Consider the following 25,477-nt stretch of genomic DNA (forward strand, 5'->3'; position numbering starts at 1 on the left):
CGGGGTGAAATCAACAAGGATTTGTCTGTGTGGGTGGAAAGGACATTTTGGGGTTCTGTTAGCGCTGGCGCTGGTGGATAGAATTGGACCTCGACAACACACCTCCCGACTGGCTGAGGGACCACCGTTTAGGGGTGAGGGACCCCAGGCCCAGCAGAGGCGGCTGAGGGAGATTCGCATCTTTGGGTGACAGCAGCTGCCAGTGGGACTGAAGTTAACCCGGACGCGAATGAAATTTGTGGCTATTGTGTGGTGAAGGGTCCCCGATACTGCAAAATCGAGGCGCTGACGTCTGGTTCTGGGGAGCACACAGGACCCTGAACTAACCAGGAGTTTGTGGAAGGTGGCTTTAGAGGGGAAAACGCCCCAGAGAGAGTTTCGGGGAGGCTGGTGCATTGGAGAGGGGAGCTGGCTAGTGCCCCACGGTCTGGACCCCTCTCACTGCTCCCTCCGTCCCCCCACACCCGAGTGTTGATTTTATTTGGGGTGCTGGATTCTCGCCGGTTTCCCCCCATGTCCCTAAACAGAGCCAAGGCCTGGCTGACAAGACTCCGCTGGTGGGGGCGCGAGGCAGGAAAAGAGGGCGGGCTGACGGAGGCCCCCCGGAAATCGCAGTGGTGGGGTGCCCGGCGCCTCCTGGCTCTGATCGGATGGGGCCGCGCCGGGGATCCGGGCCCTGCCCCGGGACAGGGCCTCTTCTCTAGGGTCTCCCAGGTCCCTCAGTATCTGTCCCCCCACCAGCCGCCGGCCGACATCCCGGAGCATTTCCAGATCTGTTTCAACTTCGCCCGGCACCTCTTCGACCTCTGCGTGGTGACTCTGCTCTGTGCCTGCTCCCCGGCTTTCCGGCTGCTCCTGGATATTTTGGGGTTCAGGGGGCCCCTGAAAGTCTGGCTCCACGGGCTGGCCACCTTCCTTGTCACCACCTACGGGATGTACCTGGCCCTGTGGCTGGTCCAGAAATACCTGCTGCAGTTCGCCTGCCTCTACGGCTTCCTGCAGACGCTGGTGCTGTGCGTGAGCATCCGGGCCGCCGAGGAGGAGGAGGAGGAGAGCGGGGGCGGCCCGGGGGGACTGGACCCCGGCGGTGGGGCAGAGGCAGAGAGGACGGAGTGACAGCCCCACCCGTCCGCCTCGCACCTCAGCAATAAATCACAGAGTCACCAGCGTCTGGGTGTGCGTGCGAGGACCGAGCTCCGCCCACTTTCCACGTGGAGACACGAGACTCTGGCACTATGGGGGCGAGGGCACCAGGACTTAGCCCCACCCCCCTTGGGTACAGAGACATGAGACTCCGCCCCCAGGCACTTGTGAGAGGGGGCGGGGGACTGGTTGGCTCAGGAGTTTGGGGGATGTGTGTGTGTGGGGGGGTCAGAACCACTACAGGGAAGGAACCAATCAGAACCGCTGGGATCCAGCCAAGCTGCAAGTGGATCTGCGGGGGGAGGGGAAAGCGGATTGGAACTGCTCCGGGTCCGGGAGGGCAAAGGGATTTGGGACCACAGGGAAGGGAGAAATGGGGGGTGGGCAGGGTCCGGGGGGTCAGAACCAAGGGAGTGGATCTAGCTGAGCCATGGGAGGAGGGATTCTGTGTTGGGGGGGGAGTGGGAGGGATCTGGGCGTGGGGAGCAATGGGGGGGGTCTCTTCTTAGCAATAACACCCTACCTTGGCGGCGGATGCCAGGGGAGGGGACCCCCAGGGAGAGGTCTGACAATGGAGATGGGGGGTGAGAGGGAGAGAACATGACAGAGGGAGAGGGGCGGTCTAGAGACACACCCACCCTCTGCATCCCGGGCTCCCAGCTGGGGTGATCCCATGTTCCCGCTCTAGAACGATCTAGAACGTGGCTTGGGTCTCCCAGCTCAGGTGTGGTGGGGATGGACACTGTCACTCTCTTATAGAACAGCCTCCCCCCGGCCATCGCTTCCAATCTTGCCACTGGTCTAGAGCGAACAATGTCACTGTGGTGACGTTATCTAGAACTGACCGCCACAGCCAGCCTTCAGGGCATGAGCTGTGGTCTTTAAGGAACACTACATCCCCTCCCTATGCCAAAGTGATCTAGAACAACCCAGACAGGAAATACAAGGCATGATCCAAAACATTGGTGACCGATCTAGAAACAAGAGGTGCCGTGATGGTCTAGAACATGCCACCAACCCTACCGGCCCTATAAACTAGAACCCCTCCTGAGGGAGGCCTGCTGGTCTGCAGGCTAGAGCCAGTCCCTGTGGGAAGCCTCTGGCATCTGACCTAGAACAGACCTCTGGTCTCCACCTTTTTGCCATCAGCCATCCCACAAGCTCTAGAACAAAGCCCCTATTTAGACACAATCTAGAGCAACCCCAAGTGCCTGCTTTGCCACACAGTCCAGAGCGAGCCCGCTATCTCTGGGGGACACTCTGTCCCCTTATGACAATGATTCTCACCAGCACCCCCGTCACTCTGCAATCTAGAACGAACCCTCCGGCTCTTGGATGGGATCTAGAAGGTCCACTCCGCTTGCCTTGTGTTCTAGCCCATGCGCTCGCTGCTGAGATATCATCTATTGCAGCCCCCAGTACTTCCCTCTCAATCTACACTGCTCCAGACACCCCGTGTGATCTAGAACATGCTCTGGGACACAGTCCAGAACCCAAACCCCCCCTTTGTGCTAAAATCTAGAGCACACTCTGCCCTGCCCAGAAATGCCCTAGAATGACCATCAGGCTCTGGAGTCTATAGGAAGCTCCCTTCTCCCATGTGTGATCTAGAACAACTTTCCCAGCATCCCTGACTGCTCTTCCACCGGTTTCTAGAAGACCCCCCCCCTTAACCCACCCAGCACAGAGACAATCTAGCATGACCCACCCTGCACCCAACCCAGACCGGTTTCCTGCTGTCTTTTCTCAGCAGCGTGGTGCTAGAGACAATCATTCCTTGCACTCTCCAGATCACCCTGACTTAGAACGTGTCTGATCTAGAACACAGTTGAAAGGAGATTTGAGTTGAGAAAAGTCTTTGTACTTGATCCTGCCCCGTTTGCCTGCCCGGCCTCCTCCTCCAGCTCTGCTGGTGCCCCTCAATCCAGGCCTGCAACCCCCCAGCTCTGCCCCAAATCCAGTCTGGGGGGTCTAGAACAGCAGCTATGGTGTGGGGCGGGGACCTGAATTTGCTCTGCTCTGGAGCAGCATGGGGGCAGGGGCGGAAATCTGTGACCTTTATCTGTGGATTAATGCAAACCAGCGCTCGAGAGCCGATTCCAGAGCCCGGCTCCTGCACTGGGTTTTAAACCTGTGTTTTATTTAAATAAAATGGAAAATTTGACAGTCAGCGAGCGGCCGGCCGGGAATGGTTTTCTTGTGCGTCCCAACCGAGACTGTCCCCCCCCCCCCAATCGCATCAGGCCCTGCCCAGACCCTCCGATCTAGATGGGGGACCCCCTGACTGAGCCGAGAGCCACGTCGCACCAGGCCCCTGCTAGCCCAGCTCTGCCGGTGCCCCTCACTCCCGACCCGCAGCCCCTGCCAGCCCAGCCCTGCTCCCCCACCAGCTCTGCCGGTGCCCCTCACTCCCGACCCACAGCCCCTGCTAGCCCAGCCCGGCCCTGCCCCCCCCCAGCTCTACCGCTGCCCCTCACTCCCGACCCGCAGCCCCTGCCAGCCCAGCCCTGCCCCCCCCCAGCTCTGCCGGTGCCCCTCACTCCCGACCCACAGCCCCTGCCAGCCCAGCCCTGCCCCCCTAGCTCTGCTGGTGCCCCTCACTCCCGACCCACAGCCCCTGCTAGCCCAGCCCTGCCCCCCCCAGCTCTGCCGCTGCCCCTCACTCCCGACCTGCATCCCCTGCCAGCCCAGCCTTGCCCCCCCCAGCTCTGCCGGTGCCCCTCACTCCCGACCCGCAGCCCCTGCCAGCCCAGCCCTGCCCCCCCACCACTGGGCATGCCCCATGTGTCTGAGAGTCGAAACCAGCGCTTAGGGACACATTGTCACAGATGCGGCAGGATTGGGATTTATTTGACAGGCTCTGCAGAAATGGGGTTTCTTCCTCCAGGCGAACGAGGGGGTCAGTCTTCGGGGGGGGCTGTTTCCTCGGGGCGGGCCAGTCGCAGCAGCTGGGGGGGCTGGCAGAGAGAAACAGAGAAAGGCCTGAGATGGAAACACGGCTGCGCCTTTAATCGTTAATTTCAGCGTCCGATGGGAAAACCGGGCCCTGCAGAGTTGGCAGTGGGGGGGGACACCCAGGAGATCTACCCCCCCAAACTTCAATCCCAGCCACCCCCCGCCCCCCAGAATGGGGAGCTTGGTCTCTGGAGGCCGGGCCGGGGGAGGGGGCCCGGAAAACCCGGCTGAGACCTGGCACACTCCAGCCAGGTCAGGGGGTGCGGGGCCCCTGGGATAGGCGGGGAATGGGGGAGCCCCTGGGGAATCGGGGGGGCCCTGAGGCTCGGCTCACCTGGCAGTGGGTCAATCAGGAATCCCGAAGCTGGCAGGTGTCTGGGGGGCGGCAGAAGAGGGAGAGGGTTAGGGGGTGCGTGTGGGGGCGGGAGATTTAAGGGTGGGGTTGTGCATCAGTGAGCATTTTGGTGACCCCAATAACCTACCCCCAATCCTCTTCCACACACCCCAAATCTACCCATCCCCCCAACACCTGCCCAACCCCCTCCTGACCCCCCAAACCTCCCTCACCCCCACAACCTCCTTTCTTCCCAGCACCTCCCAACCCCCTCCCCACAATCTCCTCTCTCTCCCAACCCACCGCCTTCCCGCCAAGCTAATCCCACTGGCCGATGGGGTGGGGGGACCCCCCTAAAGAGCTCCTCATCCGGGTGGTACCTTGGCTGCGGGGGGTAAGCAGGAATTCTTCCATGTCCAGGCAGTAGGCTTGGCTCCGGAAATCCTCAATGCACTCGTCAGCCAGGTCGGGGGTGCGGGCTGGGGGGAAGGAGGACAGGGAGAGACACCTCAGAGAACCCAGGAGTCCTGGCAACAAGCCCCCCCCCCCCCCCCCCCCCCCCAGGAACCCACTCCCCTCCCAGAACAACGATAGATCCCAGGCGTCCGGGCTCCCAGTCCCCCTGCTCTCACCACCAGCCCCCACTCCCCTCCCGGAGCCAGGGAGAGAACCCAGGCGTCCGGGCCCCCACTCACAGTACAGCAGGATCCTTTGATAGTCTCGGTCGGTTTCCTGGACAATGATGGTGTCTGGACACTTGCTGGAGAACAGCTCGGTCCTCATCCCCGGCCGCCCTGTGATGGGGGAGACAGAGCCAGGAGCTGGGGGCTGCGGGTCGGGAGTGAGGGGCACCGGCAGAGCTGTGGGGGGGGCAGGGCTGGGCTGGCAGGGGCTGCAGGTCGGGAGTGAGGGGCACCGGCAGAGCTGGGGGGACAGGGCTGGGCTGGCAGGGGCTGCGGGTCGGGCGTGAGGGGCACCGGCAGAGCTGGGGGGCGGCAGGGCTGGGCTGGCAGGGGCTGCGGGTCGGGAGTGAGGGGCACCGGCAGAGCTGGGGGGGCAGGGCCGGGCTAGCAGGGGCTGCGGGTCGGGAGTGAGGGGCACCACTCACCTTCTGTGGCCAGGTCAGTGCTCCCTTCGTTAAGCAGATAAATCCATGATCTGGGCACGCAGACCCCTGATTTCCTGTGGGGGAGGGAGGGGTCAACTGGAGGGGCCTTTGGGGAGCCGGGTGGAGGGCGGGTGGCTGGTCCGTGGGGGGAGGTGCAGGGTCACAGAGCGCGGAGGGGCCACGCGAACGTCCCATCTGACAAGCTGCCAGTCCCCCCAGCCCCGTGCCCCTGCCCAGCCACTGGCCATCCCCAGAGGGGTCCGAGCCCCCCCTACGGACGGGAACTGATTCGGGGCGAGCTGCCTGGCTCATCCCGATGAGAACCCCCCTCGGAGCTGGGGGCCCATAACTTCCCCACCCCACATCCAGTGTCTGCGCGGCCTGGGGGGAGCAGGGAGCAGCCGGCCGGGACGATGCGCAGAGACACCCCCGGCTCCCCGGCGGCCTTCAGGGGAGAGGAGTAAACTCCTCCCTGGAGCTGGGGGGGATCCCTTCCTGACCCTGCCGGGGAGACCCTGAAGCCTGAGCATTGGGCACGTCCAATGGGGCGACTCCTGCGCCTCAGTGCCGGGCGCGCCCTGGATGCGGGGGGTTGGGGGGCCCCACTCACAGGCGGAGGGCGGCGCGGAGCTGCAGACGCTGGGGCTGGGGGCCCTGCCCCATGTGGAAGACGGAGCCGTCGGTGCCCGCGAAGGTCTCCAGGGCGGCAGGGCTGGCTGCTGCTGCAGCGATGAAGTGCCAGGTGCCCAAGTACTGCCGGGGGAACTGCGGGGGGTCAGGGCGCTGCAGAGACACCCCCCTACAGCCCCCCCCACAGCCCCCCGCAGCCCCCACCCCACAGCCCCCCGCAGCCCCCTCCCGCAGCCCCCCCCCCCAGACACCCAAGTACTGCCGGGGGAACTGCGGGGGGTCAGGGCACTGCAGAGACCCCCCCACAGCCCCCCGCAGCCCCCCCCCACAGCCCCCCCGCAGCCCCCCCCCACAGACACCCAAGTACTGCGGGGGGTCAGGGCGCTGCAGAGACCCCCCCACAGCCCCCCCCCGCAGCCCCCACCCCACAGCCCCCCACAGCCCCCCCCCCCCAGACACCCAAGTACTGCCGGGGGAACTGCGGGGGGTCAGGGCGCTGCAGAGACCCCCCCCGCAGCCCCCCGCAGCCCCCACCCCACAGACACCCAAGTACTGCCGGGGGAACTGCGGGGGGTCAGGGCGCTGCAGAGACCCCCCCGCAGCCCCCCCCCCACAGCCCCCCACAGCCCCCACCCCACAGACACCCAAGTACTGCCGGGGGAACTGCGGGGGGTCAGGGCGCTGCAGAGACCCCCCCCCGCAGCCCCCCCCCACAGCCCCCCACAGCCCCCACCCCACAGACACCCAAGTACTGCCGGGGGAACTGCGGGGGTCAGGGCGCTGCAGAGACCTCCCCACAGCCCCCCACAGCCCCCACCCCACAGACACCCAAGTACTGCCGGGGGAACTGCGGGGGGTCAGGGCGCTGCAGAGACCCCCCCGCAGCCCCCCCCACAGACACCCAAGTACTGCCGGGGGAACTGCGGGGGGTCAGGGCGCTGCAGAGACCCCCCCCCACAGCCACCCAAGTACCGGCGAGGGAACCCCACACCCTTCCCTGCCGCCCACCTCTGGGGGGGCTCATCCCCCAACCCCCACGTGAACTCCCCCTTCCCCTGAGTCCCCCCACAACCTTCAGTGCCCCCACCCTTGGGGATCCCCAGAGTCCCTGATCCTGGGGAGGGGTTCCCCCCCAGTGCTGGCTACCTGGTCCCGGTCCAGCCCGCTGGCTGGCAGCGGGGCGGGGGGGGTACATGGGCTCAGGGCACTGATCAGAGCCCCGTACAGGTACAGCAGGTAGGACCACGTGCGCTGGAGCATGGCCGGTGCGGGCCGGGTTCGTGGCCGTCTGCCGGCCCTTGTCCCTCTGTCCGGCTCACCTTTGCCCCCCACCCACTCCCAGGCCACGTTAATCGGTAACTCGCCCGAGTCCAGAGTCCCGTGGGTGGGAGCGACCCCACGCCCACTGAGGCAGGGGGGCCAATGGTAAACAGTGCAGCGGGGGAAGGGCTCTGGGGGCCTCCAGGAGATCCTACAATAACAGGATGTGTGTGTGGGGGGGATGGAGCTTGCAGGAGACCCTACACTAATAAACCAGTGTGGGTAGTTGGGTGTTTGCAAGGAACCCCTTCCCTCCAATAACACTGAGCCTCAGGGAGGGTGGGTGATGCTGGTGAGGGACCCTACAATAACAAACCCTTCAAGAACAGGGCTGGTGCCCGTAGGGTTGTGGGGGGGGCCCTACAATAACAGGATCAGTTGGGAGCCACACACGCGAGCGAAGGGTGAGAAAACCCGAGCTCGGGGGCCAGGGCCATTTCGGCCGGAGATTAGGAGACACTTTCTAGCTCTCGTGGGCATTCAGCGCTAGAGTCGGCGTCGTGGGATCCCCGTCCCGGGACGGTTTAAGAGCAGGTTGGACAAACCCCCTCAGGCCGGGCCTGGCCTGGTCCTGCCTCATCGCGGTGCAGGGGGGGGCTGGTCTTGGTGACATCTCGGGGGCCCTCCCCGCCCAGAGTGGCTCTGGTTTGGCAGTAACGGGGGGGGGGGGGGTCCTTAGCGGCAATAACAGCAACATGCCCGGGGCCTCTAGTGTTTTGAGGAGACCCTACAATAACACAAGCAGGGGGAGGCCCTACAGTAACATAAACATGCCCAGGGCCTGTAGTGTTTTGTGGAGACCCTACAATAACACAAAGAGGAGTGGTGGGAGACCCTACAATAACAACCTGTCATTCTCTGCCTAGCCAAACTCATTGCCCATAAGAAAGATGGCGGGTGAGGGGGTGATTCCCCCCCTCCCATTGGGGATAAAGTACAACATGGCCGCCAATCAGGAGTGGGAAAATGTGCCCTCAACAAATATGGTGGCAAGTCAGGTGTCATAAGTCTGCGCCCATAACCAAGATGGCCGCCGCTTTGGCTTCGGCTCCTTGGAGCGCCAAGTGTTGCCCTCAAAAGATCTGTCGGGCCGGGGAAAGCGCGTCATCATTTCCACGCCAGCCTCCAAGATGGCCGCCGCGCTGCCTTCACCGAATACACAGCCGCATGGGCCCGCCCATAAGAAAGATGGTGGACAAAGGCCTTAGTACGCAGGCGCGGGCTGGCGAGGCCCCTCGAGCCGGGTATAGGAGTCCGAAAGGTGCCTGGACAAAATCTTCGCGATCGGAGGCGAACAAGCGGCGTCGCCGCCACAGGGCGAACAGACCCGGCAGCTCGGAGCCAAGGAGCGATCAAGGAACGAGCGCCGGGAGCGGGGGAGGGCGAGTAGGTCGGTTTCACGGTGTATTTAGTCAGGCGCCTGCTCGGACAGCCCCGAGGCGAAGGACCGGTAGTGGGAAGGCGGGGGCGCGCGCGCAGCTCTCGCGCATGCGCAGTCGGGCACAGCGGCGGCGAGAGGCGGCTGAAGGGAGTCGCTCCGAGGAGGCGCCGGATTCCGCGGCCGCTTCGCCCCGTTCCGGGCCCGCAGCGTCTCCCCGCCCGGGGGGCCCCGAGGTGTCCCCCCCCCCCCCCCGCGCCCGCCGGGCCCCTGCAGTGGACCGGAAGTTGCCCCCTGGGGCTTGGGCTGCACCGGAAGTGGCTCCGGCTTGACCGGAAGTACCCGCCTGGGAGGCCGGGGGGCGGGGCCAGCTGGACTTGGCGCCCCTCCCCCACCCCCCAGCCGAGAGCGGCCCCAGGAGCGGGGTGAGCGTCGGGGGGTCCGAGCTGCGTGTGTGTCTCCCCCCCCCGGGATAATGTCGGGTGGGGGAGGGGCGTCGCTGGGGTGGGGGGGGAAGTGGGGGCCAGGGGTGTAAGGTGGGGGAGGGGAGGAGCGTGGCAGGAGGGGTGGAGATGTGGGGTGGGAGAGGAGGGGTGTGGGGGGCAGGGGATGGGTTTGGGGGCAGGGAGGGCCAGGGTATAAGGTGGGGGAGGGGATGTGGGCTGGGAGGGGGGAGGGGTGGGGGGGGGCAGGGAGGGCCAGGGGTATAAGGCGAGGGGGGGGGTCAGGACACCCAGGGGCAGCTGATCTGGAGGGACGAGGGGACCCGCTCGCGTAACCCGCTGTCCCGTGACAGGAGCCGGCGCCATGGCGGAGCCGGAGAACCTCGAGGTTATGGTGAAGACGCTCGACTCGCAGACCAGGACCTTCACCGTGGAGGCAGAGGTGAGAGGTTGGGAGGCTGCTGGGTGTGGCTCGATCCAGGTCCGTTTCCCTTGGGGGTCCGTGCTGGCCCCATCCGGCGCCAAGGGATGCTCTGCACCGGTCCCATTCGGCTCTTTGGCAGATCCTGCATCCCACCCCAGAGCCAGCCGCATCTCAGCCTGGGGTGGTGGGTCCCCGACCAGCCAGCTCCTGCACCCCACCCCAGAGAAGTTGTCATGGGATAAGAGGGAAGATCCTTTCATGGATTGAGAACTGGTTAAAAGACAGGGAACAAAGGGTAGGAATAAATGGTAAATTCTCAGACTGGAGAAGGGTAACTAGTGGTGTTCCCCAAGAGTCAGTCCTCGGACCGATCCTATTCAACTTATTCATAAATGATCTGGAGAAAGGGGTAAACAGTGAGGTGGCAAAGTTTGCAGATGATACTAAACTGCTCAAGAGAGTTAAGACCAAAGCAGACTGTGAAGAACTTCAAAAAGATCTCACAAAACGAAGTAATTGGGCAACAGAATGGCAAATGAAATTTAATGTGGATAAATGTAAAGTAAAGCACATTGGAAAAAATAACCCCAACTATACATACAATATGATGGGGGCTAATTTAGCTGCAATGAATCAGGAAAAAGATCTTGGAGTCACCGTGGATAGTTCTCTGAAGATATCCACGCAGTGTGCAGCGGCAATCAAAACAGCGAACAGGGTGTTAGGAATCATTGAAAAGGGGATAGAGAATAAGACGGAGAATATCTTATTGCCCTTATATAAATCGATGGTACGCCCACATCTCGAATACTGCGTACAGATGTGGTCTCCTCATCTCAAAAAAGATATACTGGCACTAGAAAAGGTTCAGAGAAAGGGAACTACAATGATTAGGGGTTTGGAACGGGTCCCATACGAGGAGAGATGAAAGAGGCTAGGACTTTTCAGCTTGGAAAAGAGGAGACTAAGGGGGGATATGATAGAGGTATATAAAATCATGAGTGATGTGGAGAAAGTGGATAAGGAAAAGTTATTTACTTATTCCCATAATACAAGAACTAGGGGCCACCAAATGAAATTAATAGGCAGCAGGTTTAAAACAAATAAAAGGAAGTTCTTCTTCACGCAGCGCACAGTCAACTTGTGGAACTCCTTGCCTGAGGAGGTTGTGAAGGCTAGGACTATAACAGCCTTTAAAAGAGAACTAGATAAATTCATGGAGGTTAAGTCCATTAATGGCTATTAGCCAGGATGGGTAAGGAATGGTGTCCCTAGCCTCTGTTTGTCAGAGGGTGGAGATGGACGGCAGGAGAGAGATCACTTGATCATTGCCTTTAGGTTCACTCCCTCTGGGGCACCTGGCATTGGCCACTGTCGGCAGACAGAATATTGGGCTGGATGGACCTTTGGTCTGACCCGGTACGGCTGTTCTTAGGTGTCTGCATGCACAGGGTGGCGACCCGAGCGTGTGAGCTGAGAAGAGGTGATGGGGGGTGGGTTTGACCCTGCTGGTTCTTGCCCCTTTCCCCTGTAGGTGACGGTGAAGGAGTTCAAAGAGCACATTGCGGGCTCAGTAAATATCCCCGCGGAGAAACAGCGTCTGATCTACCAGGGGACGCGTCCTGCAGGATGACAAGAAGCTTAAAGAATATAGTGAGTGTGGGGGGCTGCGGTTCGGGAGTGAGGGGCACCGGCAGAGCTGGGGGCGGTGGGAGTCCAGGGCTGGGCTGGCAGGGGGCTGCGGGTCGGGAGTGAGGGGCACCGGCAGAGCTGGGGGCGGTGGGAGTCCAGGGCTGGGCTGGCAGGGGGCTGCAGGTCAGGAGTGAGGGGCACCGGCAGAGCTGGGGGCGGTGGGAGTCCAGAGCTGGGCTGGCAGGGGGCTGCGGGTCGGGAGTGAGGGGCACTGGCAGAGCTGGGGGGGGAGCAGGGCTGGGCTGGCAGGGGGCTGCGGGTCGGGAGCGAGGGGGCACCGGCAGAGCTGGGGGGGGAGCAGGGCTGGGCTGGCAGGGGCTGCGGTTCGGGAGTGAGGGGCACCGGCAGAGCTGGGGGCGGTGGGAGTCCAGGGCTGGGCTGGCAGGGGGCTGCAGGTCAGGAGTGAGGGGCACCGGCAGAGCTGGGGGCGGTGGGAGTCCAGAGCTGGGCTGGCAGGGGGCTGCGTATTGGGAGTGAGGGGCACCGGCAGAGCTGCGGGGGGATGGAGATCAGAGGTTTGAGGTTCTGATTTCGCCCCCCTTTGTCTCTTCTTTCCAAGATGTTGGGGGCAAAGTGATCCACTTGGTGGAACGTGCCCCTCCCCAGACTCAGTCGCCCTCCTCTGGGGGTCCCTCTGGAGCCAGCTCGGCCTCAGCCCCCCACAATGGCATCGGGGGACGGGGAGCCGGTGCCACTGTCCACGACCGTAATGCCAACAGCTACGTCATGGTCGGGACCTTCAATTTACCAGTCAGCATTATGGACCCGCAGCCGCCCTCACAGGTGAGTTCCTGCGGGGGACGCCGTGCTGCGGGGGTGGGGTGGGGTGGGCTCTCTCCTGCCGGCAGCGCTAGCCCCAGTGGCTGCTGGGGGTGGGCTCCTGGAAGGGCAGGTTCTCGCTTTCCTCTGGCAGTTTGCTTTGGTTTATTCCTCTGTGTGGTTCTGTGACGGGTGTGAAATCGTCTAGCCGGTGTGTAATGGACCGGTGGGAACTCAGGACTCCTGGTTCTCTCCCTGGTGCTGGGAGGGGAGTGGGGGCTAGTGGTCAGAGCAGGGGGGCTGGGAGCCAGGACTCCTGGGTTCTCTCCCTGGCTCTGGGAGGGGAGTGGGGGCTGGTGGGTTAGAGTGGGGGCGGCTGGGAGCCAGGACTCCTGGGTTCCATCGTGGCTGGGGGAGGGCAGGAGGGGTCCAGTCTCTATCCACCTCTCACTTGTGCTGAGTGTCTGTGGCCCCTCCCCCCTTTCTCTGTTTTTATTTATTTTTCTCTTTCTTTCCTGTTTTCCCTCCTTTCCTCCTTTTTTGTTTCCTTTGGTTTTCTCCGTCTCTTCCTCCTTCACGCCCGTCTCCTCCCTCCTCCCCCTAAGATCGACGGATCCTCTGTGGATGTTCATATTAATATGGAACAGGCGCCCATACAGGTACTGGAGGGGGGTGGGCGTGGGGGGCAGACAGGTGAAAGGTCAGCAGGGGGTTGGGGGTGGATCTGGGAAGGGTTAGAGAATTGGCAGAGCACAGGGGGGTTCTGGGTCTGAACCAGTGAACTTGGGGGGGCAGGGCTAGAGAGGACAGGCAAGAGCTCAGTGGGCCCATTGGGCTGATCATGGGGTTACCTGGCAGGATAGTTTGTGGGTCTCATCGGGGGGGTGGGGCAGGCGGGGCCATGGATCTCATCCAGGAGGCGGGGGGTCCCAGGCTGGACGAGCCGGGGGGGTGTTCTGGGGAGTCTGGACTGGGGGTCCTGGGCTGGCTGGGCCTGGGGTCTGGTCCGGGTTAGTACCAGACTGTCCCCTTGTGAGCTCCACTCCCAGGCCCAGCCCTGACCCGGCCCTGCCCTGTCGTTCCAGAGCGAGCCCCGCGTCCGCCTGCTGATGGCGCAGCACCTGCTCCGAGATGTGCAAGGCATCCTGGGCCGGCTGGAGGTGAGTGCCGTGGGGCTGAGCCCTGGCTGGGGGTGGAGGAGGGGGCGGGAGTGCCGTGGGGCTGAGCCCTGGCTGGGGGTGGAGGAGGGGGTGGGAGTGCCGTGGGGCTGAGGCCGGCTGGGGGGCGGGGGGGGCAGGAGTGCCGGGGGGCTGAGCCCTGGCTGGGGGTGGAGGAGGGGGTGGGAGTGCCGTGGGGCTGAGGCCCGGCTGGGGGGCGGGGGGGGCAGGAGTGCCGTGGGGCTGAGGCCCCGGCTGGGGGGCGGGGGGGCAGGAGTGCCGTGGGGCTGAGCCCTGATCGGTGCGGAGGGGGCGGGAGTCCCAGGCTCTGAGCCCAGTGTCTCTTTCTCTCTAGGGTCGGGCCAACGGGCCAGCCGCAGCCCATGCCGGAGAATGCCCCCCCGGCCCCCGCCGAGCCGCCCCCCTCCACCAGGCCCCAGCCAGCGGGAGCCCATGGAGGCAGCTGTTTCGGAGCCCGCAGCCGCGCCCGTCGAGGAGAGCCCCCAGCCTGGGCCGGAGCCGCCCCCGGCTGCGAGGGGGCCCCCCAAGTAAGGACAGGGCTGAGCGGGTGGGGTGGGGAGCGGGGCCGTGGTGCCCACTGAGCCCCGTCTCCGGTCTCCCCCGCAGCCACCCCGCGCCGGCCCGAGTACGTGGAGGTGCTGCTGGAGCTGCGCAGGGTGGAGGAGCAGCTGCAGCCCTTCCTGCAGCGATACCAGGAGATCCTGGCCACGGCCAGCACCACTGACTACAACAACAATGTAAGGGCTACCTATCCCCCTCACCCCCCCGGCGTAGTGAGAATGGGGTGTGCCAGGCCTAACCCCCCCCCACAGGGAGAATGACATGTTCTGAACACCCCCCCCCCCGCCGCCCCTCTGAGATTGGGATGGTCCAAGTCTCCTCCCTGCCCCCTCAGAATGGGATGTTTGGAACATTCCCCCCAACCCTGTGAGACTGAGAGGGTCCACATCTCCCCCCCCCCCCCCCCAACCCAGTGAGATTGTGATGGTCCAAATCTCTTCTCCCCCCTTCCCCCCCCCCCACGGGATATTGTGAACTTCCCCCCCATCCTGGTGAGAATGGGATAGTCCAAATTCTGCTCTCCCCCTAAGTCTATGAAAGGATGGCAGGATCCAAACCCCCCTCCCCACAAGTCAGTTCTAACCCTTGGGCTTGGTCCAGGTTCTTGCCCCCTGCTGTCAGGCGTTGGATTGGCTAGTACCCGGACCGGTTCATTTTGGGAGTAGGGGTGTGAAGAGCATTATGGGTGATACCATGAAAGGGGATTATTTGGGCTCTGAGATGGGTGATACCATGAACAGGGGGATGGGACCCTGAGCTGGGTTGTACCATGGATGGATGGTGGAGGGGGGGAGGCGGGTGATACCACAGGCGGTGGGGGGGGCACTGTGGGAGCTGACCGTGACCCCTGTGTTGGCAGACAGAGGGGCGCGAGGAGGACCAGCGCATCATCAACCTGGTGGGGGAGTCCATGCGCCTGCTGGGGAACACCTTTGTAGCCCTGTCCGACCTGCGCTGCAACCTGTCCTGCAGCGCCCCCCGCCACCTCCACGTGGTCCGGCCCATGTCCCACTACGCCGCCCCCATGGTGCTGCAGCAGGCTGCCATCCCCATACAGGTGAGCTGGGGCATGGGACCCAGGTGTCCAGGACGGGGCCCGCCCCTAGGGGGCCTCGCCGCTCTTGGGGAGGGAGGATGGACCCAGGTGTCCGGGACGGGGCCCGCCCCCAGGGGCCCTCGCAGCTCTTGGGGAGGGAGGATGGACCCAGGTGTCCGGGACGGGGCCCGCCCCTAGGGGGCCTCGCAGCTCTTGGGGAGGGAGGATGGACCCAGGTGTCCGGGACGGGGCCCGCCCCTAGGGGGCCTCGCAGCTCTTGGGGAGGGAGGATGGACCCAGGTGTCCGGGACGGGGCCCGCCCCTAGGGGGCCTCGCAGCTCTTGGGGAGGGAGGATGGACCCAGGTGTCCGGGACGGGGCCCGCCCCTAGGGGCCCTCGCAGCTCTTGGGGAGGGAGGATGGACCCAGGTGTCCGGGACGGGGCCCGCCCCTAGGGGCCCTCGCAGCTCTTGGGGAGGGAGGATGGACCCAGGTGTCCGGGACGGGGCCCGCCCCAGGGGGCCTCGCAGCTCTTGGGGAGGGAGGATGGACCCAGGTGTCTGGGACGGGGCCCGCCCCTAGGGGCCCTCGCAGCTCTTGGGGAGGGAGGATGGACCCAGGTGTCCGGGATGATACGTCTAGGGAGGGTCACAGCCCCAGGGAGGGAGGGGATGGACCCAGGCATCCGGGACGGGCCCCCTAACTTCTCATCTGTCCGCAGATCAATGTTGGGACCACAGTGACCATGACGGGGAACGGTGCCCGCCCCCCCCAGCCAGGCCCTGAGGGACCTGCCCCCACCCAGCCCTCGCCGCCGGCCCCAGCTGGAGCCCCCAGCCCCGGGGAGTCAGGCCGGGGCCTGGAGAGCCAGTTGGGGCCCGGGGCGGCCCCGACTCAGACCCAGGGCTCCCAGACCAGCCACCCCCGGGTCATCCGCATCTCCCACCAGACCGTCGAGCCCGTCGTCATGATGCATATGAACATACAGGGTGAGTGGGAGCCCCCCGAGGGGCGCTGGCTTGGGGGCAGGGGGCCTGTCCCCCCCCCCCCAGAGGGCACTGGCTGGCTCAGGGGGGCCGGGGAATGGGGCAGGGGTCGTGTCCCACCTAGAGGGCACTGGCTGGCTCAGGGGGTGGGGAATGGGGCAGGGGCTGTTCCGCTCCAGGACTCCTGGGTTCAACCCTGGCTTAGTGCTGGGCCAATCGTCTGTGTCTTATTCTCAGACTCTGGGTCTCAGGCGCCAGGAGGCGGCTCCGGGGGCACCGTTCCCACAGGCACCGCTGGACCAGCCGGGCATGGCCCGGGCATAGGTGAGATGTGCCCACCCTTAGAGCCCGGTGGGCTGCGGGTCCAGAGTGAGGGGCACCGGCAGAGCTGGGGGGTGGCAGGGGCTGCGGGTCGGGAGTGAGGGGTGCTGGCTGGGCTGGCAGGGGCTGCGGGTCGGGAGTGAGGGGTGCTGGCGGGGCTGGCAGGGGCTGCGGGTCGGGAGTGAGGGGTGCTGGCTGGGCTGGCAGGGGCTGCGGGTTGGGAGTGAGGGGTGCTGGCGGGGCTGGGGGGTGGCAGGGGCTGCGGGTCGGGAGTGAGCGGTGCTGGCGGGGCTGGGCTGGCAGGGGCTGCAGGTTGGGAGTGAGGGGTGCTGGCTGGGCTGGCAGGGGCTGCGGGTTGGGAGTGAGGGGCGCTGGCGGGGCTGGGGGGTGGCAGGGGCTGCGGGTCGGGAGTGAGGGGTGCTGGCGGGGCTGGCAGGGGCTGCGGGTCGGGAGTGAGGGGCACCGGCAGAGCTGGGGGGTGGCAGGGGCTGCGGGTCGGGAGTGAGGGGTGCTGGCGGGGCTGGCAGGGGCTGCGGGTCGGGAGTGAGGGGCACCGGCAGAGCTGGGGGGTGGCAGGGGCTGCGGGTCGGGAGTGAGGGGTGCTGGCTGGGCTGGCAGGGGCTGCGGGTCGGGAGTGAGGGGTGCTGGCGGGGCTGGCAGGGGGCTGCGGGTCGGGAGTGAGGGGCACCGGCAGAGCTGGGGGGTGGCAGGGGCTGCGGGTCGGGAGTGAGGGGTGCTGGCGGGGCGGGGCTGGCAGGGGCTGTGGGGTGTGGCTGGCAGGGGCTGCGGGGCGGGGGTGGGGCGGGGCTGGAGCTGTTGCGGGGCTCCCCAGCAGCGGGCACTGCGCTGTGATGCCGCCTGGTGACCCAGCTGTTCCCCTCCCCCTGCAGGAGGCGCTGCGCACGTCCCCCTGCCCAGCCTGCCCCCGGAGCTGATGCAGGCCGTGGCTCACCAGATCACCCAGCAGGCCATGGCGGCCGCGGCTTCTGCCGCCACAGGTGGGTGCGGCCAGCAGGGGGTAGCGGGGGGCCGCTCCGCCCCAGAGGTGGCTGCGTTCCCGCCCCGGCGGCTCGTTGTAACCCGGTTCCTTCCTCTGCTGCAGGCCAGCAGGTCCCTGGCTTCCAGACGGCCCCGACCCGCGTGGTGATCGCCCGGCCCTCGGCCCCGTCCGCCCGGCCCACCCACCCGGGGGCCCCCCAGGCACCAGGACCCGGGGTGAGAGCCCAGCGAATGGGGCATGGGGCCTGTCCCCACTAGGGGCACTGGCTGGCTTGGGGGGCAGGGAATGGGGCCATGGGGCCTGTCCCCTCTAGGGGGCGCCGGCTCCGAGGTAACGTCTGTCTCCCCCCCAGACTCCCGGCGTAGGGGGCAATGCCTCCCTGGCACAGATGATCAGCGGGCTCCTCGGGCAGCTGCTGATGCAGCCGGTTCTCGTGGGTAAGTCTCTGCCCCACACATCTCCTGTGGGGTGGGGGGCAGGAAACTGGGGCCGGGGGTGGGGGCTGTTCTCACCCCTTGTCTCGCACCATAGGAGTTGGGAGGGGCCGTGGTGGTGTGAGGTGCTGGGGTCACGTGTGGGGCAGGCTATAGGAAGGGGCCTGTGGGGCAGCGTGTGTGTGTGGGGGGTTGCTTCGGAGGATGCAGACAGAGGATTATGGGAGGGGGGGCGGTGGAGTGGGGAGGCTCCAGGGGGAGATTGGGGGGTGAGGCAGGGGGCATTATGGGAAGGTTTGGGGTAAATGGGGATGACGGGGCACGGTTGGGGGCAGGGCCTTGAGTGCTAATTCTGCCCCTCCCAGCTCAGGGCAGTAGCTCCTCTTCGGCGTCCTCTTCCTCCTCCTCCTCCACCACCACCACCTCGTCGGCCTCCTTCCCGGCCCCAGCCTCCCCGCCCACGGCCTCGGCCAGCGCCGCCACCACCAACACGGCCACCACGGCAGCAGGGGGCAGCTCTGCCGGTGCACCAGGGGGCCCCGTGCCCTCCGCCTCCTCCTCGGCCCAGCCGCCTCCACCTGCCGACGATCTCCACTTCTCCCAGCTCCTGGGCAACCTGCTGGGGGCAGGGGGCCCTGGCATGGCCGGCGTGGGCTCCCCCACCATCACCGTGGCCATGCCCGGCATGCCTGGCATGCCCGCCTTCCTGCAAGGCATGACAGACTTCCTGCAGGTGAGCACTGCCCATCCTGTGGCATTCTGGGTAAGGCCAGTTTTCCCCCCATGTCCTTGACCTGACAGCCCGCCAGAGCCGTCCTTGACTACTGTCTTCCTCTTCTCCAGGCCACGCAGATGGGGGCTGCCCCCCCACAGGTGCCAGAACAGGCTCAGGCTCCTGCCCCTGCCCCTGCCCCGCAGCCAGAGGCCCCTCCAGCCCCTGCCCCACCCCTGGTGTCGGGCGGGGAGCGGGGGCGGGGCCGCACCCCTGGGGGCCCCGAGGCCCTGGCCCCCGAGTTCTTCCTCAGCGTGGTGCAGGGGGTGCTGTCGTCCATGATGGGCTCGCTGAACGCCCAGCAGGGCAGCACCGAGAGCATCGCCACCTTCATCCAGCGCCTGAGCGGCACCAGCAACCTCTTCGAGCCGGGCACCGAGGGCGCCATCGGTGAGCCCCGCCCCCTCGGCCGGGCCCCGCCCCCTCTGCTCGGACCCGCCCCCTCTGCCGGGCCCTGCCCCCTCTGCCGGGCAGCCCCGCCTCCGCTGCTGTGCCCTGCCCCTTCCGCATGGCCATGCCCTGCCTTTGCTGCCGGGCCCCACCCCTTCTGGGCGGCCCCACCCCATCTCCTGTGCTGAAACCCCCCCCCCCTCCCCCGGGCGGCCCCGCCCCACTCCTCTGCTGGGCCCCGCCCCTTCCGGGCAGTGTCCTCAACTGTTCCCCCTCTGGGCTGCTGGGCCCCGCCCCTCTGGCCCATCCCCCAGCACCCTGCCAGGCCACATTACTCTTGGCTTCCCTCACCCCGTCCTGGCTGGGCCCCCCCGGCCGGGATTCCCTGCCCCGGCCCCCCAGCGCCCCCTGGGGGTGTCCCGGTGCCCCACGGTCCCCATCTGTTCCCAGGCTTCTTCGGGGACCTGCTCTCGCTGATCTGCCAGAACTTCTCCATGGTGGACGTGGTGATGCTGCTCCACGGGCAGTTCCAGCCGCTGCAGCGCGTCCAGCCCCAGCTGCGCCGCTTCTTCCACCAGGAGTACCTGGGGGGCCGCGAGCCCTCGGACCACAACGTGCGGGTGAGGGGCCCCTGATGCCTCCCTGAGCCCCCCGAATCCCCCGCTCGCTGCTTCCACCAGGAGTACCTGGGGGGGCGCGAGCCCTCGGACCACAACGTGCGGGTGAGGGGCCCCGATGCCTCCCTGAGCCCCCCGAATCCCCCGACCCGGCCCCCCGAATCCCCCGCTCGCTGCTTCCACCAGGAGTACCTGGGGGGACGGGAGCCCTCGGACCACAACGTGCGGGTGAGGGGCCCCTGATGCCTCCCTGAGCCCCCCGAATCCCCCGACCCATCATCCCTGAGCCCCCCGAATCCCCTGACCTGGCCCCCGAATCCCCCAACTCCATCATCCCCGAACTGCCCTGAGCCCCCCGAATCTCCCGACCCCATCATCCCCGAATCTCCCGACCCGGCCCCAGAATGCCCGAATCCCCCGCTCGCTGCTTCCACCAGGAGTACCTAGGGGGGGTGGAAGCCCTCGGACCACAACGTGCGGGTGAGGGGCCCCTGATTCCTCCCTGAGCCCCCCGAATCTCCCGACCCGGCCCCAGAATGCCCGAATCCCCCGCTCGCTGCTTCCACCAGGAGTACCTGGGGGGACGGGAGCCCTCGGACCACAACGTGCGGGTGAGGAGCCCCTGATCCCTCCGAGCCCCCCGAATCCCCCGACCCATCATCCCCGAATTCCCTTGAGCCCCCCGAATCCCCCAATCCCATTATCCCCGAACCGTCCTGAGCCTCCCAAATCCCCCGACCCGGCCCCCGAATCCCCCGACCCCATTGTCCCGAACCGCCCTGAGCCCCCAGAATCTCCCGCTCGCTGCTTCCCCCAGGAGTACCTGGGGGGGGCGGGAGCCCTCAGACCACAACATGCGGGTGAGGGGCCCCTGATCCCTCCGAGCCCCCCAAATACCCTGAGTCCATCATCCCCGAATTCCCTTGAGCCCCCCGAATCCCCCAAGCTGGCTCCTGAATCCTCCGAGCCCATCACCCCCGAATCCCCCATCCCTGCTCCTTGTGGCCCCCGGCTCTTCTGCTGGTGCCCCTCACTCTCGCCCCCCCAGCCCTGGCTGCCTCCCCCCCCACACTAACCTGTGGTTCCTCCCCCAGGTGGCCACCCACAGCCTGATCACCGGCCTGCAGGAATACATCCGCGAGAGCTTCGTAAGTGTCCCCCCTGGGCTGGGGGTCCCTGCTCTCCCCTAAACACCCCCCCGGCTGTGGGCTGGGGGGGGCCCCGCTCTCCCCCAGTTCTGTTCAGAGGTGGCCCGAGTACAGTGGGGGGCAGGAGGGAACAGCCCCCCCCTGTAATGGTGTGTGAGGGGGTGGGGGCATCGGGTGTGCCTGGGGGGTCCCCAATGTCTCAGGGCTGTGCCCCCCTCCGCCCCCCAGGCCTCGGTGCGGGTGCAGGACGGGGTCGACATCACCCGGACCAACCTGGAGTTCCTGCAGGAGCATTTCAGCCGCATTGCCACCCACATCCTACGCTGTGCCGGTGAGGGGGGGGGGGGGCTGGGGGGGACCCCTGCAGGGGGGAGTTCTGGGGTGGGGGGGAGTCCCAGGGGGGAGCTCGGCTGGGAGGGTTCTGGGGGAGATCACTGGGAGGTTGGGGTCCTGGGGGGGGTCGGCTGGGAGGGGGGCTGTGGGGGATCCCCACGGGAGTCCCGGGAGGGAGGTTGGCTGTGAGGGTTCTGGGGGGGCTGTGGGGATCCCTGTGAGGTGGGGGGGAGGTTGCTGAGGGAGGGGGTTTGGGGGGGTCCCCCAGCCCACCTCTCACTCTGCGCCCCCCCCCCCCCCAGACCCCACCTTCGGGTGCCGGCTGCTGGAGCTGTGTAACCAGGGGCTGTTCGAGTGCCTGGCGCTGAACCTGTACTGCCTGCGGGGGGAGCGGGGCGCCCTGACAGCTGTCATCAACGACCGCATCGTGAGTGCCCCCCGGGGACCCCCGCATAGACCCTGGGGCCCCACCAGGGCCCCTCCCTGTCCCCACAGCCCCGAGGGGCCCAGCCAGGAGCGTGTAGCTGCATTGGCGTGGGACTGGGGAGGGCTGGGGGTGGTGGTGCTGCGTGGAGGGGGCGGGGGGGTCAGGGGGTGCTGCTGACCCCCCTGTCCCGCAGCGGTGGCTCTCGGCGGACGTGAACCCCTCGCTGGTGAGCTGGCTGTTCGGGGGGGGGGGGGTTGCCGGCCAGCAGGGCGACGTGGGGGCGACGCAGGGGGGGTTGCCGGCCAGCAGGGGGACGCGGGGGCGACACTGACCCCCCCTGTCCCGCAGCAGCAGCTCTCGGCGGACGTGAACCCCTCCCTGGTGAGCTGGCTGTTGGGGGGGGGGGGGGGGGGGGGAGGGGTTGCCGGCCAGCAGGGCGACGTGGGGGCGACGCAGGGGGGGTTGCCGGCCAGCAGGGGGACGCGGGGGCGACACTGACCCCCCTGTCCCGCAGCAGCAGCTCTCGGCGGACGTGAACCCCTCGCAGGTGAGCTGGCTGTTGGGGGGGGGGGGGGAGAGGGGTTGCCGGCCAGCAGGGGGATGCGGGGGGGGGGCAGGGGGGGTTGCCGGCCAGCAGGGGGATGGGGGGGGCAGGGGGGGTTGCCGGCCAGCAGGGGGATGCGGGGGGGCAGGGGGGGTTTGCCGGCCAGCAGGGGGACGCGGGGGCGACACTGACCCCCCTGTCCCGCAGCAGCAGCTCTCGGCGGACGTGAACCCCTCGCAGGTGAGCTGGCTGGGGGGGGGGGAGGGGTTGCCGGCCAGCAGGGGGATGCGGGGGGGCAGGGGGGGGTTGCCGGCCAGCAGGGGGACGCGGGGGGCGACACTGACCCCCCTGTCCCGCAGCGGTGGCTCTCGGCGGACGTGAACCCCTCGCAGGTGAGCTGGCTGTTGGGGGTTCCTGGCCAGCAGGGGGATGCGGGGGGGGGGGGGGGGGCAGGGGGGGTTGCCGGCCAGCAGGGGGATGGGGGGGGCAGGGGGGTTGCCGGCCAGCAGGGGGACGCGGGGGCGACACTGACCCCCCCTGTCCCGCAGCGGCGGCTCTCGGCGGACGTGAACCCCTCCCTGGTGAGCTGGCTGACGGCCATGATGGGGCTGCGGCTGCAGGTGGTCCTGGAGCACATGCCCGTCACGGAGGAGCAGGTGCTGCCCTATGTGCGCCGCCTGGGCGAGGCCCCCCAGGTACGGCCCGGCCAGGGGGTGCGGGGGGGATGGGGGGGGCAGGGCGGCCCCTGTGTCCCCTCTGACCCTCCCCCTCTCTGCAGCCAGTGCTGGACGAGCCCATGGAGGTGCAGGCGGCCGAGCAGCCCCCTGAAGCCGCGCAGGTACCGGGGGGCGGGGGGTCCCTGCTGTGAAGTGGGGGGAGGCTGTTGGGGGGGGGGGTCCCAGCTGCCAGGGGTGGGGGGGCTGTCAGGGGCATCCCTCCTGTGAGAGCTGGAGGGTGAATAGTGGGGCCCCTGTTTCTTGGGGGGTCCCTGCTGTGAGAGCTGGGGGGTTACTGTTGGGGGGCGGCTGTCGGGGGTCCGAGCTGGCAGGTGACTGTTGGGGGTCCCTGCTGTGAGAGCTGGCGGGTGAATAGTGGGGCCCCTGTTGTTTCTTGGGGGGTCCCTGCTGTGAGAGCTGGCGGGTGACTGTTGGGGGGCGGCTGTTGGAGGTCCCCGCTCTGAGAGCTGGGGGGTGACTGTTGGGGGGTGGCTGGTGGGGGTCCCCGCTATCTCTAATCCCCCCCGGTTGCAGCGGGACAGTGCGGCCTCTCCGGCCCCGGCCACTACGGCGGAGGAGGCCGTGGCGCGGTGCCCGGAGCCAGAGCAGGGGGAGCTGCCGGGGGAGCCCGCGCCCGACGCCGAGCCCTGGGCAGCGGCTGTGCCCCCGGTGAGTGCCGGGGCTGGGGGGGGCCGGGCTGGGGTGTGCCCGGGTCCCCCAGTGTCTAACCCCCTCTGTCCCCCCAGGAGTGGGTGCCCATCATCCGCGAGGACATCCAGACCCAGCGCCGCGGGAAGCAGCAGCCGCCGCTGAGCGACGCCTACCTGACGGGAATGCCGGCCAAGCGCCGCAAGGTGAGCCCCCCGCCTGCCCCCCAACTGCCCAGCAACACCTACCTGACGGGACTGCTGGCCAAGCCCCCCGCTTGCCCCCCAACACCTATCTGACGGGAATGCCGGCCAAGCGCCGCAAGGTGAGCCCCCCGCCTGCCCCCCAACTGCCCAGCAACACCTACCTGACGGGAATGCTGGCCAAGCCCCCCGCTTGCCCCCCAACACCTACCTGATGGGAACGCTGGCCAAGTGCCGCAAGGTGAGCCCCCCGCCTGCCCCCCAACTGCCCAGCACCACCTACCTGACGGGAAGGCTGGCCAAGCGCCGCAAGGTGAGGCCCTAACCGTGACCCCCGCCTGGTCCCTAGCTGCCCCCCAACCGTGCCCCTGAACGGTTAAACAATGGGCAGCGCAGAGGCCAGCCCCCTCCTGCCCCCAACCGCGCTCTTCCTCTGCTGTCCCCCAGACCATGCGGGGCGACGGCCCCCAGCTGCTCCTCTCCGAGGCCGTCAGTCGCGCCGCCAAAGCCGCCGGCGTCCAGCCCCTGACCGACAGCGAGAGCCTGAGCCGGGAGCTGGCCGAGCCGGCGCTGCAGGAGGGCTACCGGCAGCAGGTGAGGCCCCCACCCATGGGTCTCTGGGGGGCTCCCTCTGTGTCCACGCTCACCCCTCTTCCACTCTCTTCCAGCTCCGGGCCGATCTCCAGCAGCGGCTGCGGGAGGATCCCAGCTTCAGCCCCCAGCGGTTCCCCAATGCCGACCGCGCCTTCGGGGATGAGGCCTAGGGGCGCCTGTGCCCTCCGCCCCCTATTTATCCCCTGACCCCTGTCTCCAATAAAGCTGCTTGGTGTCGGCCTGCGGGTCCTGTCTGTGCCGTGGGGACTCTTGCCCCAGTACCTCAGTTTCCCCTGGTCCCTCCCCAAGGCATAGGGGGGATCCCTTGGGGCAGGTTTGTTTACCTGCCAGGGGCTTTCCCGGGATCACTGCAGGCAGAGCTGGTCGCCCAGATCTACACAAGCTCTGCCAATAGCAGTGGGATCAGGGATCAAGTTGATCCCCTCTCCACTAGCCAGGATAAATCAACCCCTGCTGCATTGATCGATCTGGGTGGGGAAGCCCTGCCCAGCTTGATGTGGGCAAATAGTGAACAAGAGGTCACCCAGTGCCAGTAACAGGCAGCAGGTTTAACACAACCCCAGGCACTGTTAACATGGGGAACTCCTCGCCACAGGATGTTGCGAAGGCCAAGACTAGAACAGGGGTCCATCCCTGGCTCGTAGCCAGGCTGGGCTGGGTCATTCACTTACTGCCCTGTTCTGGGGCTGCAATGAACTGACAGCTGTAGTATAGACCCAGCACAGACCAGGGGGGTACATGGCCCCTGCACACACCACAGCCCCCCACATTTGCTTTTAACCTTTTATTCATTTTTTTTAAACAGTTTTTCAGTTTATTATGTAACAAACCTGCTGTCCCCTCCCGCCCCCCCGGCTGGGGGAGGGGAGAGAGCTCCCTGCCCATCACATATATTTACACACACCCAGGCAGGGGACCCCAACTCCTGCCCCCCAAAATTAATTCAGGTGAATCAAAACCAAACCCAACTCCAGTTACATTCAGTGGGGCAGGGTAGCTCCGCTCTCACCCCTGCCCCCCACCCCAGAAATTAACAGGGGAAGGGGTCAGCCCCTCCCCGCTCACTGAGGGGGAGGGGGGAAGAGGGGCAGCCCCCACCCTTGCAGGGGGCTGGGCTAGCGCTGGTGGGCGAGGCCAGGCTCCTGCTTGTCACTCTGGCTGGGGGGCCGGCGGGCGGGGAGCCCCTCGCGGGCTGGAGGGTGGCGCTCCCAAGGCCTGGGGGTCCAGCAGAGAACGTCCGATGGGGAGACCTGGGGGGAGGGAGAGTCAGACACAGGGTGCAACTTACCCCCCCAGCAGAGAGGGACCCCAGGGGCCGGATCAGGGCAGCGCCCCCCCAGAGGAGAGGGAGCCCAGGGGCCGG

General features: G+C 66.7%; 3 protein-coding genes across 4 annotated transcripts; 2 read left to right on the plus strand and 1 right to left on the minus strand.

Moving 5' to 3' along the window:
• Positions 1–429: 429 nt before the first annotated feature.
• On the plus strand, positions 430–1,552 carry CUNH6orf47 (chromosome unknown C6orf47 homolog). The gene has a single exon (XM_054015162.1). The coding sequence runs from the start codon at positions 514–516 to the stop codon at positions 1,114–1,116; it is 603 nt and encodes a 200-aa protein (XP_053871137.1). The 5' UTR covers positions 430–513; the 3' UTR covers positions 1,117–1,552.
• A 2,420-nt stretch (positions 1,553–3,972) lies between these two features.
• On the minus strand, positions 3,973–7,486 carry APOM (apolipoprotein M). 2 transcript variants are annotated; one of them, XM_054015166.1, is made up of 7 exons: positions 7,317–7,486; positions 6,151–6,293; positions 5,541–5,614; positions 5,128–5,226; positions 4,813–4,911; positions 4,433–4,473; positions 3,973–4,100 (listed from the first exon to the last, which is right to left on the minus strand). In XM_054015166.1, the coding sequence occupies exons 1-6, from the start codon at positions 7,428–7,430 to the stop codon at positions 4,448–4,450; spliced, it is 555 nt and encodes a 184-aa protein (XP_053871141.1). In that variant the 5' UTR covers positions 7,431–7,486; the 3' UTR covers positions 3,973–4,100; positions 4,433–4,447. The 2 variants fall into 2 exon arrangements, with proteins under 2 accessions (XP_053871141.1, XP_053871140.1); XM_054015165.1 differs by having other exon boundaries at positions 6,151–6,305.
• A 1,630-nt stretch (positions 7,487–9,116) lies between these two features.
• Positions 9,117–24,332, plus strand: BAG6 (BAG cochaperone 6). The gene is given in 32 exon segments (XM_054015167.1): positions 9,117–9,293; positions 9,665–9,753; positions 11,270–11,347; positions 11,349–11,388; positions 11,987–12,210; positions 12,792–12,845; positions 13,272–13,346; positions 13,699–13,710; positions 13,712–13,774; positions 13,776–13,891; positions 13,971–13,986; positions 13,988–14,101; positions 14,785–14,982; positions 15,682–15,949; positions 16,184–16,270; positions 17,158–17,265; positions 17,370–17,482; positions 17,620–17,704; positions 18,067–18,434; positions 18,545–18,863; positions 19,314–19,483; positions 20,575–20,628; positions 20,857–20,959; positions 21,264–21,388; positions 22,481–22,627; positions 22,711–22,770; positions 23,183–23,317; positions 23,395–23,587; positions 23,590–23,631; positions 23,634–23,812; positions 23,947–24,093; positions 24,168–24,332. Coding segments are annotated over 31 exon segments (3,867 nt in total). The 5' UTR covers positions 9,117–9,293; positions 9,665–9,675; the 3' UTR covers positions 24,264–24,332.
• The last annotated feature ends 1,145 nt before the right edge of the window (positions 24,333–25,477 follow it).

Source organism: Malaclemys terrapin, unplaced genomic scaffold (assembly GCF_027887155.1).
Source record: "Malaclemys terrapin pileata isolate rMalTer1 unplaced genomic scaffold, rMalTer1.hap1 scaffold_58, whole genome shotgun sequence".
Lineage (NCBI taxonomy): Eukaryota > Metazoa > Chordata > Testudines > Emydidae > Malaclemys > Malaclemys terrapin.

Coding starts and splice junctions, on each gene's coding strand:
- CUNH6orf47 (XM_054015162.1), top strand. CDS start 514: ATGTCCCTAAACAGAGCCAAGGCCTGGCTGACAAGACTCCGCTGGTGG.
- APOM (XM_054015165.1), bottom strand. CDS start 7,430: ATGCTCCAGCGCACGTGGTCCTACCTGCTGTACCTGTACGGGGCTCTG. Junction 5,615..6,150: donor CTCCGCGCCGCCCTCCGCCT/GTGAGTGGGGCC, acceptor CCTCCCCCACAG/GAAATCAGGGGTCTGCGTGC. Junction 4,912..5,127: donor TCAAAGGATCCTGCTGTACT/GTGAGTGGGGGC, acceptor CCTTCCCCCCAG/CCCGCACCCCCGACCTGGCT.